At 40.3% G+C, this 18,895-nt stretch overlaps 1 protein-coding gene across 12 annotated transcripts in view; it reads right to left on the reverse strand.

Moving 5' to 3' along the window:
- Positions 1–2,941: 2,941 nt before the first annotated feature.
- LOC113406875 (zinc finger MIZ domain-containing protein 1) overlaps positions 2,942–18,895 on the reverse strand; it is a 500,854-nt gene continuing 484,900 nt past the window's right edge. For 6 of the 12 annotated variants that reach the window (XM_026653693.1, XM_026653694.1, XM_026653695.1 and 3 more), the window contains 7 exons: positions 17,964–18,031; positions 16,995–17,063; positions 16,083–16,330; positions 15,605–15,685; positions 13,039–13,202; positions 7,118–7,366; positions 2,942–3,250 (listed from right to left, as the gene is read on the reverse strand). In XM_026653693.1, the coding sequence (XP_026509478.1) occupies positions 3,143–3,250; positions 7,118–7,366; positions 13,039–13,202; positions 15,605–15,685; positions 16,083–16,330; positions 16,995–17,063; positions 17,964–18,031 (987 nt within the window). In that variant the 3' untranslated portion in view covers positions 2,942–3,142. The remainder of the gene's footprint in view (positions 3,251–7,117; positions 7,367–13,038; positions 13,203–15,604; positions 15,686–16,082; positions 16,331–16,994; positions 17,064–17,963; positions 18,032–18,895) is intronic. The other 6 variants (XM_026653703.1, XM_026653699.1, XM_026653697.1 and 3 more) reach the window with 4 other exon arrangements.

Genomic DNA, 18,895 nt, shown 5'->3' on the forward strand with positions numbered 1-18,895 from the left:
AATTCTCTGTTATTAATGTACGAAGTAGAAAACCACCGCAACCACATTGCCATTCTCTGTGGGATTTTCTGTTTATGTTTCCCAACAGGTACCTCTACATGATACAGTTAGACGACTACCAATTAGCAATAGATTGATTCTTAACGTATCTGGTTTGAAAAGCGTAGACTCATTTTAATAGATGAATCATTTCAGGTGGCTAATTTAGCCAGCTGCTCGAGCAACAATAGGGTAGAGCAATTAAATAATCATTAACAAAATCAATTACAGAATCCGAGCAACCAATTCCAACTCAGAGTGAGAAGTGTTCTTTATTCCAAGATCTATGACTAAAAACCCCCAAATACCTAAAGGCAATACAAAGTCAGTTTATCATTATCTGCCCATGCAAATGACTTCAACACCTACATAAATGATGCAGCAAAAATACAGGGGGAAAACTACTACAGTAAAACCGGCTACAAAACACATTGGTAACTGAAGGATGGTCTTTCCTACTAATTGCGTGAGAGTGGCACCACACCACAACCACGTCACCATGTATTATACCAAGATCTCTTTAACATTCTGCAGAGATCCTCTACATGTGGTCAAGTCTAGAGAAGAAAAAGACAGTTCTAAGCAGAATAAAACATACTGTAATGTTTCCCTCCCCACCCACCAACACACTTATGTGTTAGACAGCTCCAGTCTCAAAGGCTGGAGGAACAGAAGAGTGATATACATATTGTATCTTATATACTTGCTGCTTGCCTTAATGCATGTTTACTTGTTTTCAGGGCTGGCTTTAGGGGTTCTGCTGATGTAGGCAAAATGTCTGCCACTAACCAGCCCATAATCACCCACACAAGTCAATGAAGATTATTTTTTGCCCCAGGAAATTATTATTCACTTTGCATGGCAGAGCTGGAACCTGATTACCCAGGTACTGCCTGATGTATCAATTCATTTGAGAAATGGATATGAAAGTTGGGCTAATTTATCAAAGAAAAAAATGCTCCCTCATTCTGTTAAAGAACCCTACTTTGTTTTTTTTTTTTAAAGGACCCATTTTTTTTTCCAGACAAGGTATTTAAAAACACCAGCAAAAGGATAACCAGATGATGAAAATGTTGAATATTATCAAAGACGATACTAAAATATTCACAAAGATATTTACAATAGCAATTCTTAAAATAATTGATTTTGCATAATGAACAGCGCCTTTTAAAAAAACGTAAAACAGGAAAAATATAAGCGTGGGAACACCTCTACATAAAATGTTTGACAAATTCAATACGCCTATTGGAAAATAAAAGAACTAAACCGCCATTTCCTTTAATATCTACAGCAAGGTGCTGCGGACTAGCATATATATATATCACGATGCATGTACAGCAGTAGTGGGAAATGTTAACAAAAAATACGCAAAGAATTTACAAATATTGACTTTGGTGAGGAAAGCAAATCCAGAACTGTAAGCACGTGTCATGCCATTTACAGCATTGCAAACTAAAAGGGAAATGGGGGAGGAGGGATTACATATTCAAACAGACAAAAAAAAATCCTAACAAAATTCCATCTGGCACTTTAAGTTTAAAACATATTGTTCAGAACAACTAAGGGACTATTTGTTGGGATGTGGTGGTCAAATTTGCTTTTGTAATAAAGAAAGCAATAACTGTACAGTGGGCAAAAGCTGAAATGTCGCACCACGAGGGCAAAGTTGGCACACATGCACTTTTTACACAGCTACTGTACATAATTTATGAGAGCGCGAGAGCGAGTGCACAAAAATGGGCACCGAAGCAGTAGGAAGCTCATGCAGGAGAAGCAACCACACGAGAAGCACAGATCACAAGGGCAAGACAGTGATTGTGGCAGCAGGGTCTGTTGAGGGCAGTAGTAACCTACCAACAATTACTTATTCTCCCCATGCCCATCCTTCTTGAAAAATAAAACCTCCTGGGCTGCTAAAGAGTTAAAAAAACAGGGCAGAAAAAGGCTTAATTACGTGTAACAGTCTTGTAAACAAAACACAAAGCAAAACAAAAGAGAAGCTCTAAGGTGTCTGTCCAATTTCAATGCTCCTTTCAAGCTCTTAAAAAAAAACACAAAAAAATGCCAAGAGTGATGTTACTCTATCCATCCGGCATGGAGCTCTTCCCTGCCTTCATCCAGCTTGTCCTGCTAGGCATTGTGCAGTACAGAGGATCTAATGACAGAGACTGAACACACTGAAGGCTCTGGGAGATAGAAAACTTTTTACACTTCCTCCCCGCTCTTTTTCTGCTTTGTATGGATATATGGGATAAAAATAATCATGTCAACAATTGGATAACGACACAGTTACAAATGGTAGTGATTGGAAATCCCCTCCCCCCCCAAAAAAACCAAAACAAATTTAAAGGTTTTTTTCTGAGTCTGTGTGTCTAAGCAGAGGGATCCCTTGCAAACAGGTGTCGCAGATTCCTACGCTTTATAAACACAAACACACACTGTCTGCAGCCTGGAGATTCTCAGGGCTCCTCTACTGAAGACAAACACTAGTTATGCAGATGTCTCCCTTTGATGCATTTCTTTCCGACTTTTGATTTTTATTGTATTATTTGTGCTTTTTGGTGATTTAGATGTTTGTTTGTTTTCCTTTATGTGTGTGGCCAATACAATTTGTCCAACACAAATCTGCAGTTGAGGGGGGAAGGAGGGAAAGCAGGGGAAGGGTTTCAAAAAAATGGAAGAACACACGTTGGAAGGACATTCTGAGACCAGTCAATTAGGACAGTTCCATTCTTTTGCCTTTTGTTTCCTTGCCAAGATCGGTTCTTGCCAGTATACTTCACACTATGTGTATCATAGAACTCTCTCCCTATAGGATTAACAATGAACGGGGTTTCCATTAGCTGCACTATTGTCTATGCTTTGTTATGACAGGTAGCGGCAGTCTACAAGATCACTGCATTTCTTTCTTTTTTCCCCCTCGCCTTGCTTTCAGAGTCAGTGAAGCTGACAAAACCAGTTCTGAGATGAAGAAAGCAGGGAGTGCACCATTCGATCGAGTCTGAGTTTGTTGGTTTTTTTGTGGAAAGGGAGTGTGAAGATTCCTCTTTGTGCAGCTACCCACGTGCGGACAAGTGAGGGAGTGGGGAAAATACATAGGGTTTCAGTTGTTCTCAAAGAGAGAGAGAAGGTCATCATTGCTATTGCTTGGCAAGTCGGGAGGATCCAGGTACGAAAGCAGCTCATCTGGATTTGTGAGTTCTGGAAGCAGCTACAAAATATAAAGTTAAAAGGAAAATTAAAGGTAATGGAAACAGATTGGCAGAACGAGGGATTAAAAACTGCACATACCTGGAAACTGACTGTAATGTATCTACATCAGAACAAATCCAAAGCATAAACAGGAAATTAAGATGGTGTAATGTCAAGATTTTTTGGCCACTTCATAGAGTATAAGGCTAGAAGGAACCACTGTGATCATCTAGTCTGAGCTCTTGACTGGGAAAGTCTGTATAACCCACTTTTGGCATAAGAATTGCAGTCATCCCAGTACTGTGTCAATTACAGTCTCAAGGCCAACATCCTTAACATGAATTCCTTTTGTGTAGGGCAAAGTGAGTTTATTCCATGGGTTACAATTTATTCCCTGGCTGGTGATATTTGCAAAGGTTTTTCTTGCCCATGTATATGGCTTTCTCATAGGGAGCACTCATAAAAGTTATACGCAAATACATACTCTAAATATGCACTAAGTTTGATCAACAATTATCGCTCAGCTTTAAGTAGGCAAAGTAGGATTATGCATATCTGCATGGAAAGATGAATCGGCAGCAGTATCTTATGGGTGACCCAAGCTGGGTTAATGACTCAGAGGCACTATACCCCTGTCTGACAGCAGAGTGCACTCACTATTCGCTATAGCTTTTGAAGAGTAACTGCAGAAATATTTTGAGATATATTCCCACTGACATAATGCTTCAAACAGGGAAAATTTCTTCTTCAAAATTCCATTCAGATCCCTTTTTGGTCTGACATATATACAGGAATCCTAACTACTCAGTTTCACAACCAGTGACATTTTGCAGTTTATTCTGCTCCTAACACTTTCTTGGTAAAAAGCAAAAATGACAAATTTAAACTGTGGCAGTGAAAAGGAGTATGTAATAAGCACTTTTTATATTCAAAATTCTTTTAGTGCCAAAATAAAAAATATGGATTACTTCAACAAATGAAATAGCAGCTCAGATGCACACTTGTAGTTGCTATGTGTTTATCCAATGCTGCAAAACTAAAAGCTAGACTTTAATATATTACACTTTGTATATTAACATTACACTAATATATTTTTAGTATTCTTATGCAAATACAGTTTTCATTCCCTAACTTTAAACAGGTAAATTTATATTGCAATATTTTAAAAATGAAATGTAAACATAATCTCTAAGTTTTATGAGAAACACAAAGATTGTATTTTTTGTATTTGCTTTTTAAAAGTATGATTGCGATGATTAAAAAAGTTGCATCTCCCAGAGGAAATAATTGTTATTGTTCTTAACAATATCTACCTTCTATTCAGGAACATGCATTAAATGTAAAAAAAGCATTGTCACCACAAAGACTACTGGGCAATGACATGCAACCCTTCCATACATTAGTATAATTTGCATTACAGTTCTGTATAGTTGGCCATGTTCAGAACTGCGGCCTCACCGTGCAAAGCGCTGTACAGAGTACAAGGCAGCCCCCACTCTCAAGACCTTACAGTTAATTAATGATAAAGAATTAACGTAATGTTATTGAGGCTCACTGTATGCATTTTTTTGCAAGGGTGGATTTAAACAATCTCTCCCTCCACTATCCCGCAAGCCATACTTTTCCAAGTTTGAGGGGTGCATTTAAAATAAAGAAGCAGTTGTAAAAGATCAGGGAGTCGTTAGTATGTGGCCGAAACCAAGCAGTTATACCTGTGTGGCCCTCCGTGAATTACTGTGTAAACATAATCTGTTTAGTTATTTGTGCCAGTTATTAGGTATCTTGGCACACTGTCTGAGCTTGTAAAAAGAAGACTTCTGAAAACTAGAGTGTCTTGAATTGCTGTATAAACACAAGAACAGATCTACATCTATATCTGGATAATGTAGATCTTTGTACAGAAGAGAAATTCTCATGTTATGGGAATCATCATACTGAGCCACACTGAAGCAGATTATTCTGCCCAACAACGAGTACACCATGCTAGATTACTACCCATTGCACATTTTGAAGTTATCTTTTAGTTCACTGATAACACTGCATGGCATTTTTATCCAATCGTTACTTCATAACATGTTCACTGAAGACTAAAGTCATCACCTAATGAACTCAAAGAACTCCCACTGAACATTCTGCAGTATTTGTCTCATTACCTAGGTAAAGCAATTTCAGGGCCTCTTCAAGAATCCAACATGATTCTATCGGTGATAACCATCTCTATCTATCCAGATTTCTACACTATGATTATCCCCAAAGAATGAGTGCTTCAACCAAAAGAGCATTCTCTACGTTACCTAAACATGTGTATGAGAAGGAGCCTAGCTGTTTATGTGACCCATTAACACTATTTGAATGTGGTCTTTAATGGCTTTGTTCAGTAGCTGCCCCTCAAAGTGCATCCCCCAACGGCGTAAGTGAGCTTGCTATGAATGGTAGCAGAATCTGGCTCACAGTAAGTTCATGTCTATACTAGCACTTATGTGGGCAAAACTTTTGTCGCTCAGGATGTGAAAAAACACCCCCCAGAGCGACATACATTTTGCCAGCATAAGTGCTCATGTGCACAGCACTATGTTGGCAGGAGACGCTCTCCCATTGACATAGCTACCGCTGCTCGTTGAGCTGGTTTTATTATGTCAATGGCAGAGCTCCCTCCCGTCGGCATAATGTGGCTACAGGAGCGCTCTTACAGTAGCACCCGTATCAGTACAGCTGTGCCGCTGTAAGCTTGTAAGTGTAGACATGGCCTTAGAAACTGACCTGCCTAGAACTTTCATAGTTATTAAAGGAGGAATGACCAGAATGACTTGGGTCATCCTGTTTCCCCTACTTCCACCCTTCCTCCTTTTGTATGGTTATTTAAAGACACGGTGCTGTTCTGTGACAGAGAACATTTAAAAGCACGAGCAATAAATACATGTGCAAGACTGCAGCACAACAGTAAGCACTTCTTTGGAAGTTATAATCACACCATGTATTGAGTTCACAATAGAGACTGAAAATATGAGGATAGGAGCAAGGTATTCAAAACCAAACCAAACCAAACCCTAGCATGAAGAAATGTATGTTCGAAGAAGTGCTTGGCTAACCAAAAGGATTCCTGGAGACAGATAAACTAACTCCTTAACCTTGTTTGAAAGAGAGGATTACGATTTGCCTTAAAACAGCATACAGAAGTAACTCAGGATTCAGTCATGAGCTGCCTTAAGCAACCAAACAGGGAAGTAAAGGGACAAAAGGCATTCTCTTAGCTTGCTCCCCTGCAGTGGAACCCTCAGGGCTGGTCAGTGCATAGTGAGGGAGAGCAGCCATTGCAGGGCTGCTACTGCACAGGTGGGTGTGGGTGGAGATAAGCTTTCACCCAGACACCAGTTAGCATGGAAAGGGATGGTAAAGGATGCCAGGCTGGCGCAGATTACTATGTCCTAGGAGCAAGGGGGGAAGCAGGCTCTGAATTGTGACTCTCTCAGTACAATTCAGTCCATTCACCTGGGGAGGGCAACTGTGCCCTGCCCCTGACTCAGGGCCTGTGGTAACTTCAGGATCTAGCCCTTAATATGCAGGCTCACCAGTCCAAAGAAGAAAAACAAATCAGATGCTTAAATGATTTGTTGTCTTGAGAAAAGCTTGGCCCCATGGAAACACCCTCACTAGAAAGAAGATACGGCTTGCGTGTCATTCAGCTGCTTACAACAGAAAGGTTTTCTCAGCAAGCCAAGAGTGCCTATCATCTCAGCTTCAGTGATTACGTTCATGTAACTGCATGAAACGATGACATGTGCTGTGAAAGCTGTTTCCCCTTCCCTCTCCCTGCCCTCCCCCGCCATCTCTCAGAAATGTAAAGCACATTCCAAGGCAGGCAGATGATAGTATGACACAAACTTACATCCAGTGAGGGCTCCGGCATGTCAGATGCTCCCTGTCCACCAGCCTGACCTTCTAAGGCTGAGGAGGGGTTAAAAGTCAGGTCACTGTGTGGATGGTTGCTAGAAGCGGCCTGTGGTGGCTGCCGGGACTGCTGGGTAGGAGGACCACTGTGATGTAATGGCTGCCCTGACTGGCTGCTGGGGTGAGGTACGTGCAAACCTTGCTGCATGGAACTATGGGATTGATCAGTGCTGCCAGGATGAGGGATCTGCGAAGGAGGAAAAAAGCAGGAAAAGAAAGTGAGGCCACAAGGTACAGTGCTCAAGGTGTTTGAAGAAAATGAAATTCCTCAACTGAATGTTAAAACAAAACAAAAAAAAAAAGCCATCAGAAAAGAGAATCCCATATCCCAATATCAGAGGAAATGTTTGTCTCTTTAAAGGTTTTCCGCAAAGGGGAGAGGGCACTGAATTTGTGCTATTTATTTGCTTCTTCATGATGGGTAAACAAAGCCTTAAACGTGAGAAAAGAGCAGGGTAGGAAGGTTCTGCTTATTTCTTTACATTAATAATCCAGGTATGGTTGACCCTGTTTTTCCTGGAAGTGTCTATGGATGACTGGAGAAATAGTAGGTGACATCAAAGAAGCTAGTCAAGGGAAACCTGCTTAACCGAGAAGACAAGTGATCGTTATTCAGACTATTTTGGTTAAGTAGGCAATATTAACAACACTTTATTCCATTCTGGTTATTACTTTATTAAAAACACCTGGCAGAAAACCTTTCTTTGTCAGGGACCTCTGTCCTTCAGTTAAAGGCTGAGAAAGTTCCCAGTCCACCTCTGAGTCACCCAAGAACTCCTCTTTCAAAATCCGAGAGGGTGAGGACTTGCCAGTCCTGACATTTCTATGTGCAAAAAAATTCCAACCCCCCCAAATTAAACAAATATTCAAAACTCTGTTATTGGGGTGGTGGGGAATGGTCTTCTGTTCTTCAATTCACATCATAAAGAAGCAATCAAAGGGCACAAAGCCCTATTTCCCCCCTTCCTTTCCATGCTACCTTTCATGTTGGAGTGTTCCTGGGAATTTGATCTTGGTGCCATGAGAAAAAAAGTGCATGAATGTTCATGGAACCAATGTGTTCACGTTAATTGGGTAGATGGATAAGCAAATGTGAACATTTTTTGAGGAATGCTACATATTGCCACAAAGTAGAGCTGAAATAAAAGAGCAAATGCAAACAACAGCATGAAAACAATCCAACACAAACCAACAAAAGCCAGCAAAACTCTGTCAGAATTGACCCTTTCACTTCAAAGGGAATTGTCAGGTTATTTAGCTGGAACATTTTAATTTTGGAAAGTAAAAGGGAGGTTTATTATAAAAGCCTATGTTAATAGAAATATTTTACAACAGTCAAAAATATAACTGAAACCAGTCATTTTTATTCAAATATTTGTCTACAATTCTGTATTTTAATTTCCAGTGGACCTGACTGTCATTTACACAGAGGGCCCTTTACAATACTCTGGCTATGTAAATGGTGCTGAAAGTGGGTGTAACTGTAATTTAGGTCTCTTTATATTGCCAGAATAGTGCAAAGGAGCCTTAAGCCTTGTCAACACAAAATTGCACTCCTTTAATTATACTGGTATAGTTAAAGTGGTGTAACCCACTCTAGTGTGGGCTTTTGTTATGCCAGTATAGTTATTCCCATACAGGAAGGGGAATAAGCTCTATACTAGTTATAAAGCACCTTTATGCCAGTATAATTGTGTCCACAGTAAGGGTTCTACTGGTATAACTAGATCAGTAAAAAAAAAAAAATTCACACCCCTCACTGATGTAGTGATACAAGTACAGGCCTTATTGTAAATGAGTGTCAAAGCTAATAAAGTTATGAAATGCAAGAGAAATTGGACAGTCAGTGTATCTCTAACAAAGTGAGTAAATGTACACCAGAAGTCGGGAAAAGTAAGCTAGAATTTTTTAAAAAATATTTATTTTTAATAATTCAAAGTAGTGTTGATAAAATGGGAAAGAAGATTTTTTTTAAAAAATATGATTATCTTGGACTCCTGTTTAATTTATGCCATTTAATCCGAAAAAGCACAACAGTATGAGTATGCTGGAATAATTGCTAGAAATTTATAAAACCAATTATTTAAACCAAGAGTCATTCTTATGTTCTCAGACAGACACACTTCAAAGCAGAGAAATATTTTAGGCAATATGTGAACACCACTGTTGACAAATGATATTTCTGGCTAGTCAAATAAATATTTTGATGCCTGAGCTAGTTACTGGATGGACAATGATCGTTCATAACAACATCAAAGGATAGGGAATCCAAAAAAGCTGCATTATACACCAATGTCTAACTCTACATTTGAGTGTTGTTTATAAGGTGAACTTGTGTCTCAGACAGACATTTGGGCTTTAAATCCACCTTATTTAGTGTATTATTTACCATAAAATCCCATAAAAACTACCCGTGAAAAAAAGCCCATGAGGATGCAAAAGCAGGATGCAGCATTTCTAAACATCACTCAGACATCTTTAATTTCTTCATATCCCTATCCTTGTATCTTAAAGACACGAATCCACATTATAAAAAAGCTGGATGCACAGTCTAACAAAACTGCTTTTGTTTTACAGCGTGGCATACACACCAAAGACATCTAAGACCACAAACTTTTCTGGGTTTTTGTACTCCTATAACTTAAGATGGAGATATACACAATCTATACAATAGCAGTTTATACCAGAAATAGGGATGCAAGCCCCTTTTCCAATTTAATGTCACAAAATGGCACTGACCACATTTATAAGACTGACACTAAGTTCTAGAAATCTTGATATGAAGTACACCTGCTTAGCTTGAACATGCCAGCCAAAACCTAATATTCCTTTGACCTCATTAGAAAACTGATGGTGGGAAAAGGACTAAGAGGTAAATTCGGCAGCCCATCTTTGGATCTCACTGCAGAGAGTTACAGTGCTGCTAAATGTACGGTATTAATCTGGGTACCACGTTCATATGGAACTCTTCTTCTCCTCTGCTTTTCAGAGCAATAGGCTTGAAATTAGTCTGAAATCTCCTCCTCCTTAAAACTTATTTGCAACCTCTGAAATGTTATGAAAATATATAAATATGAAGAAATTGCACCTACTATGTTGCAGTCTTATCTTACATCTGTATAGAGCCTTTCCCACCACGGAATACCAAAACACTTTATAATCTAGGGGTTTATTTCTCCTCTCGTAGCCACACGCTGGATTGGGGATTGATTTTCTCTTCTTGCTACATAGGTGGAACACCACTGTTGACAATGATATTTCTGATGATCGAATTCACTGTTACCAGAATCTGTCTATGTCTCACCACACACATTTCCTGGAGCGATCTACATTGTGTGTGAAGAAGGATCAAGTTTCACTAGTTTCCCCTCTATGCAGGCTACTCTATATAGTCCATTAAGGGATTACTTGCAACTTCCTCTGAAGTATCCGGCATTCATTGGTCAATGTTAGTTAGATACAGGACACTGGCCTAGATGGCCATTGGTATTGCAATTTTATATTTCTATATTCTCAGTGAATAGCAGAATAATAAACAAGCTATCTGTATAGCGCTAAAGGTAAACAGCATACACAAACTACTCAATGACCATTTTTTATGTTAATACATCTCTTATCATGCAGTGTGTTACTTAGTTATTTTAATGTATTGATGTCCAGTTCAGGTATGCACTTTATGAGTCTGTGCAATGGAATGCAGTTACTGAAAAGCTGAGGGTTTAAAGTAATCTTCCCTGAATGCTTGCTATAGTCAAGCCAAGAGTTATAATTTTAAGGGAGGGAAGAGAAAGAAAGACAAAGGGATAAAAATGGATACTTTATAATACTCAAATAGCTAAATTAGAATCCTGACGTAACCTCTTCTACGGGAAATATCTGAAGATTTAGGGAAAGATTCTCTAATCCAATCTGATTTTCTTGCGCTATTCAGGCAGCACAAGGGAGATGGAAACTGGCTATAACTTGTCAGCTGAGAATCCCCCTCATGTGCAGGAAGGAACTATCAGCTGACATAAACCGGATGGAGCCTACTTTAGTGCCATCTCCACTCCACTAGCATAGAGTGCAGGTCATGGTGGGGAGAAAGCGAAACAAAGCAAAGCTCTGTTCCATCAGTTACCAACTAGTATGAGTAACTAGCTCACAAACTGACCACAGAATCAAGGAGCCGTAAATAGCTCCATAATTGCCCCTTCAGTCTCCTGCACCAAGTGAAGCCCAGAGACTGGAGAGAATTTTGCCCTTCATATTTTCTCTTAGCTTACCGAAGGCCACACAGCTCCTCAAGCTCTGCATTCTAATATCAAGCCACTTGCCTTTTGAATCTTCTGCCACTTGTCATGTGAAATGTCACTGGGCCAACTAGAGGAGCAGTGACATTGCTTAACTCTGATGAAGTCAATCTGCACTGGCTGGCTTAGGACTCTTGTTTGAAGTGTTTCATAGCTGGAGGCAAAGCAGAAGTCCCTGCAGCCTTTATATAAAGGGATAGTTGCTTTGCATGGATAGCTCTTGCTGGTAGCAAATCCTCACTATATTATATTTTAGGGCTATTTCAGTTGGCTCTGATACAGATAGTCTGGACGGTTCAACAAGCTGATTTCCCAAGGCTTGTACGTATGCCTTGCACTATTGCTTATTAGCCTACAATTCACAAAGTTGCTATGGTTTCTGGACTTTTCCTCTGCCGCCAGCCTTCTGTTCACTGGGGCACTTGGATCTGTTCTAAGTTCCCTTTTCTCTTCTCCCTTTATTACCGTCTTCCTAATTCCCCACCACCCTCTTTCAGGAAAACCTGCTGCCATCTAGAAGAGACCTGTCCTAAGCTGCTGCCACCACATGTCCATGTTACACACTGTAAATGTGCTTCACAATACTCACTAAAAACGCGGCACATCTGACATGTCAAGTTTTGCATTCTTCCTTTGCATGTAACACAGTGCCAGACGATATACAGCCCCTACCCTGTTACTTAAACAAATACAGAGGGGATATATATATATACACACATTAAATTGTACTGCTCTAGTTAAAACAGATGATTAGCCAAGCCTAAAAGCTAAGTGTTGCTGTTAGGTTTTGTACTGCTGCTGTTGCTGCAGTGCTGTATTTTCTGGATATAAAGTTCCATACATGAAATAGTCACAATCCAGTGTTCTGAAATAAACAAACTCTGTTCCTAACCTGCGGTCTTGTGTCTCCATCTGAGATCTGAGCATCCTGTTTTTTTCTCTCCTCAACAACCGATGTCCTTTCAGAGCAGAGTTGGCATCTATCCTTGAAATCCACAGGTCTACCTCGCCTCATCCAAGGTACTCTCCTATGTCCTGCCAGACCAGTTTACAGGCTGTTTACCCCCTACCCCCTCAGTTTACCTTGGGAAGGATACAATGTTACAATACTGTGATGCAAAATTCTCTCCCAAAGGACAAAGGTAGACAAGATAGCACCCATGCGTTGAAGCTAGTCAGTGCCATGCTTTAACAGGCTCTCTGTTGAGGATGAGTATTTACAGACCCTGCTGCCTAGGGAATGAAACACTGGGAATGAAATCTGTGTTTTCCATGTGCTAGCACAAACCACTGCGACTAACATACTGGACCAGGCTGCCTCTTTCAAATAGACAAGGTAGAGTGACAACTCAAAAAGCTCAGAACTGCTGCTTCACAGGCCCCAACCTAGACTCTAAACGTGGCACTTCTGACTCTATTACCAGGACATATCTTTTTTAAGAATTGACAAGGGGGAATCCACTAAGAGCTATGAACAGCTCACAGTCTGATACAGATTCCTCTAGTGCTGCAAGACCTCCACCCTGCATAAGGAAAAAACAGAAAGATCTGGTGTAAGGTTACTTACTGATTCTTGCATGGGGTGACTGAGGGGTTTGTCAAGAGCTGCCATACTGCTCGGCATGTCTGGAGGGTGAGACAGCTGTGGCCCGTGCATGAAGTCATTCATAGAAGTTCCACCAGGATTCCCATGAGGGAAATCAAAATTGCCATGACCTTGGTAACTGTTGCCTAAAAAAAGCCAAAAAAGAGTTACCGAGAAAGAGACTCTTAGCTTTCTCACACTGCTCCCTCAACAGTGCAATTCACACTGCACAGCGCTGCAATGCAGTGATTTGGACTCTTACTGTGGAATTTTGTTCTGTGTACTAGAGCAAAGTAGAGGAAGAGAAACAAATACCAAACCACTCTCTTATATGTCGTCTTCCACAGAAAGGTAACCATTCACCGATTGATACCACATAGTTCCTATTCTATGAATAAGGGGAAACTGGAGCAGCTCAGATACATTCATGTAGTAACTTGGCAAATGCTGGTATTTTAAATGGCAACCACTTCAACTTAGCACATTCATTTAAGAGAGGAGAAAAACAATACACAGTAGCGAAGACATAAAATCCTGGAGGATATTCCACTTCTGGGGACATGGGTTCAAATTTGACTGATGTCCTACATCCAAAAGTGTGTGGTGGTCTTTGTTCCTAAAGATTATTGTCTAACTAGGATTACACGCTTGTTGCAGTTCATCAGGAGGCTTATTGGCAGAACTGCGTAAGGAAGTTACTGCAGTGCGTGCTCACAGTTGGCATCTATTTTACTGCCCCCTCTTTAGAGTAAACATATAGCTTCCTTTAAGATTAATACAGAAGAGGCCTCAATGCTTTGGCTCAAGCCTGTGCTATCATGTTCCTTGTTTTCACAAAACCTAATAAAATTCACTCAGTGATTTGGAAAATAGAACATTAATGATCTACTTTTTAAGGCATTTATTCTTTTAATTTGCAGTGTTACAATCTGACTGCGGCCAACATTTTAAAACACGAAGTGCACATTCTTAATGGAAGATTAATGAATTTCCAAAACTAAATTGAGGTTGGTTTGAGTCTGAGTTCCTTGAAGCACAAAAGTTCCAGGGGTTTTCAAAATAAATGTTTTGGTTTTAGCCCTCACTCACCTAGTTTTAAATGAAGTTAGAGCTGGTGAGGGATGGGAGATTGCCATATCTAGAGAATAAAATCCTCTCTTTGTCTGCAGATAAGGTACTATATGGCCAGCACCAGTGTGTTTGGCTCCATTCCATTCCAGCCACTGTGCTCCAACTCTCTTCCGAACTGATCCTCTATAGGTGTACAGATAAGTTCACCCTCCATATCCTTTTCTATCCTGGGTGTCTCTGATAAGATTTCCAACTGGGCTGCCAACTCTAGTGGTTTACTTGATATGAACAGTGGAAACTGAACTAAAGCTACCAAGCAATCACATAAGCCAGGAATGGGATCATATTGAGCTCTGAAATAATACAACGGCTTTGGAGCTTGTTTGCAGTTTGTCAGCTGACGTAGAGCAGCTTTAAATGTTCAAGTCAAGCAGGTAGTTTGACAAACTGAAGTATCTGCATCATTTGCTTTTCAGCACAGCTCATTTTAAGCAGAAGTTTAATCTCAGAGGAATAGAAGTCATTAGCCATGTAAGAGTATTTCTCAAAGAAGTTGGGACTTTGATCTATCATGTAAATGCTGTAGAGCCTTTCTAATTCTCACTTTGCTAATCTGCAAACTGGATAAGTCTCATAGTACATAGCTGGTCTCACCCCATTTCTCAGGAAAGATTTAGTAGCAGGGAGCTGGAATGAGGTCTCGTATTATTGACATACTGCAGTGTGTTTACTGCTATACTGGAAAATATTGCAATAAATAAATAAAACTAAGCTACGAACATCAAAGTAGTGCTATTACTACTACTTTGTCCTTCTACAGTGCCTTTCATCACAGGACATTAAATGCTTTTAAGCACTCAGTCTCACTGTCCGGCTATGTGTAATGAGAGGAAAAGAGGTAATTTGCCCCAGGTGTCTCAGTCAGTGGGAAGAGCAGGGAGCAAAGCCCAAATTAAGTGACTCCTGGTCTCATGCTCTAACTACGCTTCCTCCCTATTGACTGAGTGAAACACACTTTGTGATGGAGTACCCATGATATTGTTATAGTGTTTGTTCCCCTACTTGATAATTCAAAAAGCTGGATAATCTGTTGCTGGTCTCCCAATCATTGTAATGACATTTTCTGAAACTACTGAGAGTTGTACTGAGAGTCATATCATACCACTGCAAAGATAATTGTTTCTAGTTTTACAACAATATCATGAGAATTTGAGCTACAACCTGCCCCTATAATCTAGTCATTCTCAATATACCAGGTCCTTGAACAGACACCTCCACCACCTGCATTTAGTCCAGTGTTTCCCAACCTAGGGGCATGTGGTGGTGGAGAAATTTGCATGACTCTAAATCTGACTTCCTAATGCAAAAACACTCCTGTGCTTCTCAGCAAAGCGGTGTATGGTTCTTTAAAGTTGCCCACCTTCTGTCCCTACACCCACAGAGGCCATTAATGAAGCTGGCCAATGGAGAAGCTTACATGTACAGGACTGCAGGCTCAGACGGCAGCCCACTGGCCCAAGCTTCTCCATGGTTATCACCCTCAGCAGTATGTGGCCTTCTGTAGAGCGGGAACAGGGAAAGGAAGTCACCAAAGGGAGGGATGGAGGAAATGGACAGAAAGCAAGATGAAGGGAACTGTGTTGGGGCATGACAAAAGCAGACATGGGAGCAGCCGCTGCTCATCCATTGTAGGGGGGATAGAGGTGCTTTATCATAAAATGGGTGAGAATAATTGATTTACTTCATTACAGATTTTTCCCTAAATAAATTCTAAGTGAAAGGGCTGCGTTAGTGTTTCATATCAGTAGCTGTATATTTTCTTACTTGCTCAAACAATCTTCCATGCAAGGGCATTCATAGATTACACTGCTACACATGTGGATCACAAAAACTGACTGAATCGCTCAACAATTTTTGGGATATGTTTTCTATACTCTTGAAATAATAAAACCAACCTTGGTTACCATACTCAGTGGAGTTATTGCCCCCTGGTGGAGGTGGAAGGGATGGGTAAGGTGATGGGCCGGGACCCAAAGCTGCAATCATCTCCATCACATTTGGCATGATCATCTGGCTGGGACTCATGGTTTTAAATCTCTTGGAAGGAATGCCATCTGGATCATCTTTGATGTGAATATCTGACTTTATAGGGACTGGCCTCCAACTGCACGTTGGGTCGATTGTAACTTCTTCAAACTCAGAGCTATAAGACAGAAACAACTTACAATATCACTGGCTCTTGCTTTGCTATCAGTTCTTCTGAACTTCCCACGAAAAGCTGCATTGTAACTTGTGAATTCCATTTGCCCCAAAGACAATACAATCTCAAAGTGTTTCCTTTGCAAAGAATGTGTAGGCAGCACTCTTAAAAGGTGATAGTTTCAGAGTCTTGAAAAATGAACTCTTCCCTTTGTCCACAAGTGGGTACAGTAGGACTGCAGCATTGCAAACATCTCTGTATGGTCCTGCCTAAAGTGCCACCAACCTGAGTTAGACAGGTCGCTTCTAGAAGCGAGAAAATAGTTCATTCCCCATTCCATCTTTTGCCTCCTGATGAGTCTGCCATCAAGAGTGCCAATTAGGAGCCAGGTCCATTAGCAACCAGACTGAGACCAAGTCACTTCACCTAAGTTACCAAAGAACCATCAGATTTATAATGAATTTCACTTACTACTAACCTGCCCTGCAATTGAACAGGTGACAAGCTTCATACTCAGTAACCCAAGCTATTCAGTCTCCCCCTTGCAAGTTACAGATCTAATACCTTTAAAGAGCCCTAATCATTCTGGGGAAAATCTTTTTAACCCAAGCAGAGAACTGATGCAGCTGGTCAGAACCAAAACCGGAAATAAAGAGAGTTCACTTACTTTTGTATAGCGTTCAGAATACCCCACATATACTGGTCGACTTCCAAGCCCTCCAGTAGAGCAGTTTTACTAGAAAGGAAGAAGCCTAAATTGTAATAGCTGCAAGTATGTATACAGAGAGGAAGGATGGTTTGGGGGTAAGTCACTAGAATGAGACCTGTTCAGTTCCTGGATGTGCCACACACTTTCTTCAGGATCTTGGATTTTGTGACTAGCCTATCCCCAGGTTAAAACATTATAAGGAAGAGTGTATTACTTTTTCAAGCTCAGTATAGATTTCCTCCCCCACTCTACAGTAGATTGATTCCCACCTCTAAAACGTGACCTTGCCTATATTTTCCCAGTGGGTGTACTGAATGTGAGCACTTTAATATCTGCTCATCTGAAGTTTAGTCATTTGTGAATTACAACATAGAAGAACATAAATGCAATCTCAGAACAGACCAGAAGTCCTTCTACTCTGGAATCTTGTCTCTGATTGTGGCTTACACTTGATGATCCAGAGGAAGGCAATGAACCCACAGTTCAATTGTCCAGTGCCACCACTGCTTGGTAGAGAGTTTCTTCCTGAATTTACCTGGAGTTCATGCTGTGATGCATAAGGAATGACAGCCTTAGTAACTATTATCCTAGCTGAAATAAACCGGTAGGTACCAATCTTATCAATATAAAGGTTCAAACCTCTTTTTAATCCCGCACAACTCCTTGCCTCATTAATATCCACAGGTTATGAATTGCAGGGGAAAGTATTTTCTTTCATTCATTTTAATTTTGTCGCCTTTTAAATATCATGGAGTGTCCCCATATTCTTATAACATAGAACAAGATAAACCAAACATTCTTAGTGGCCTTCTCCATTCTTTTCAACAATTTTTAACATCTCTATCCTATCGCCTCTTATTGTTTGTTTTGGAAGATAACTTGGGACAAATTCTATGCAACTTGCATTTGACATAATGTTTCACTTACTTGCATACAGGACACCTCCAAGTTCCTCGTTCACAGTTCAGTTGCAAGTAAGATTCCAGATCAAAGCACTGCAAGTTAGATACACACACACACAGACACAAACAGACCATATTAACTGAGCCAACTGAGCAAAAATAAAACTGCAGACAGTGGAGAAACAAGACTGCAAGCACTGAGACATAAATCTACAGAAGTAAGAAGGTGGCTTACGGGAAATATCCTTTTCCCTGCTGCATAAAGACACATGAGACTTTCCAACATTTCCCCCCTTGGTAAAAAAATGAAGACAAAGAAGGGGGATCGTTTTCTTGGATAGTGATTGGTAAGAGGAATTGTTCAAAACAAGCAGATGCATTGTGTTTATTTATTTACATTTACAAAATGCTAAAGCCAAGTGCTGACCATATGTTCTAGGCACCCTTGATATGGCTTAAAAATACATCACAAATAATTCCTTGAGTGCAGCAGTACAATTCAAGAGGACCCACAACCAATAAAACTGGGTAACTTAAAAACTCAATCCCCAACTGATTCCTCCAATAATTCCTCAGCCCATTTTCAAATGCCTGGAAATAAAGGTGAGCCAAGCCACCAGAGACTGGACACAAAGCATTTTGGGCCAAATCTGGAAGGCCTTACTTTTTTAGTTCATGTTCTTACTTAAGTCTTTACTCTGTCAATGAAGTCAGTAACAGCTCGCCTGTTTGCCTACGTAAGGACTCAGGCGCTGTTCCTACAAATACATACATGAGTAGTTCCACTGAATTCAATGGGATTACTGACATGTGTAAGTGTTTCAGGACTGGAGTCTCAGTAGCAACTTGAGGATCTGGCCAATGATGGTATTATTCACGATTACAAGTGAAATGTTATGTGACATTTCTTATTTCATTCATCACACTCCATGTGATTTTGCAATAGGATAAGAGGAA

Source organism: Terrapene carolina, unplaced genomic scaffold, assembly GCF_002925995.2.
Source record: "Terrapene carolina triunguis isolate 2854851 unplaced genomic scaffold, T_m_triunguis-2.0 Scaffold147, whole genome shotgun sequence".
In the NCBI taxonomy this organism is placed as follows: domain Eukaryota; kingdom Metazoa; phylum Chordata; order Testudines; family Emydidae; genus Terrapene; species Terrapene triunguis.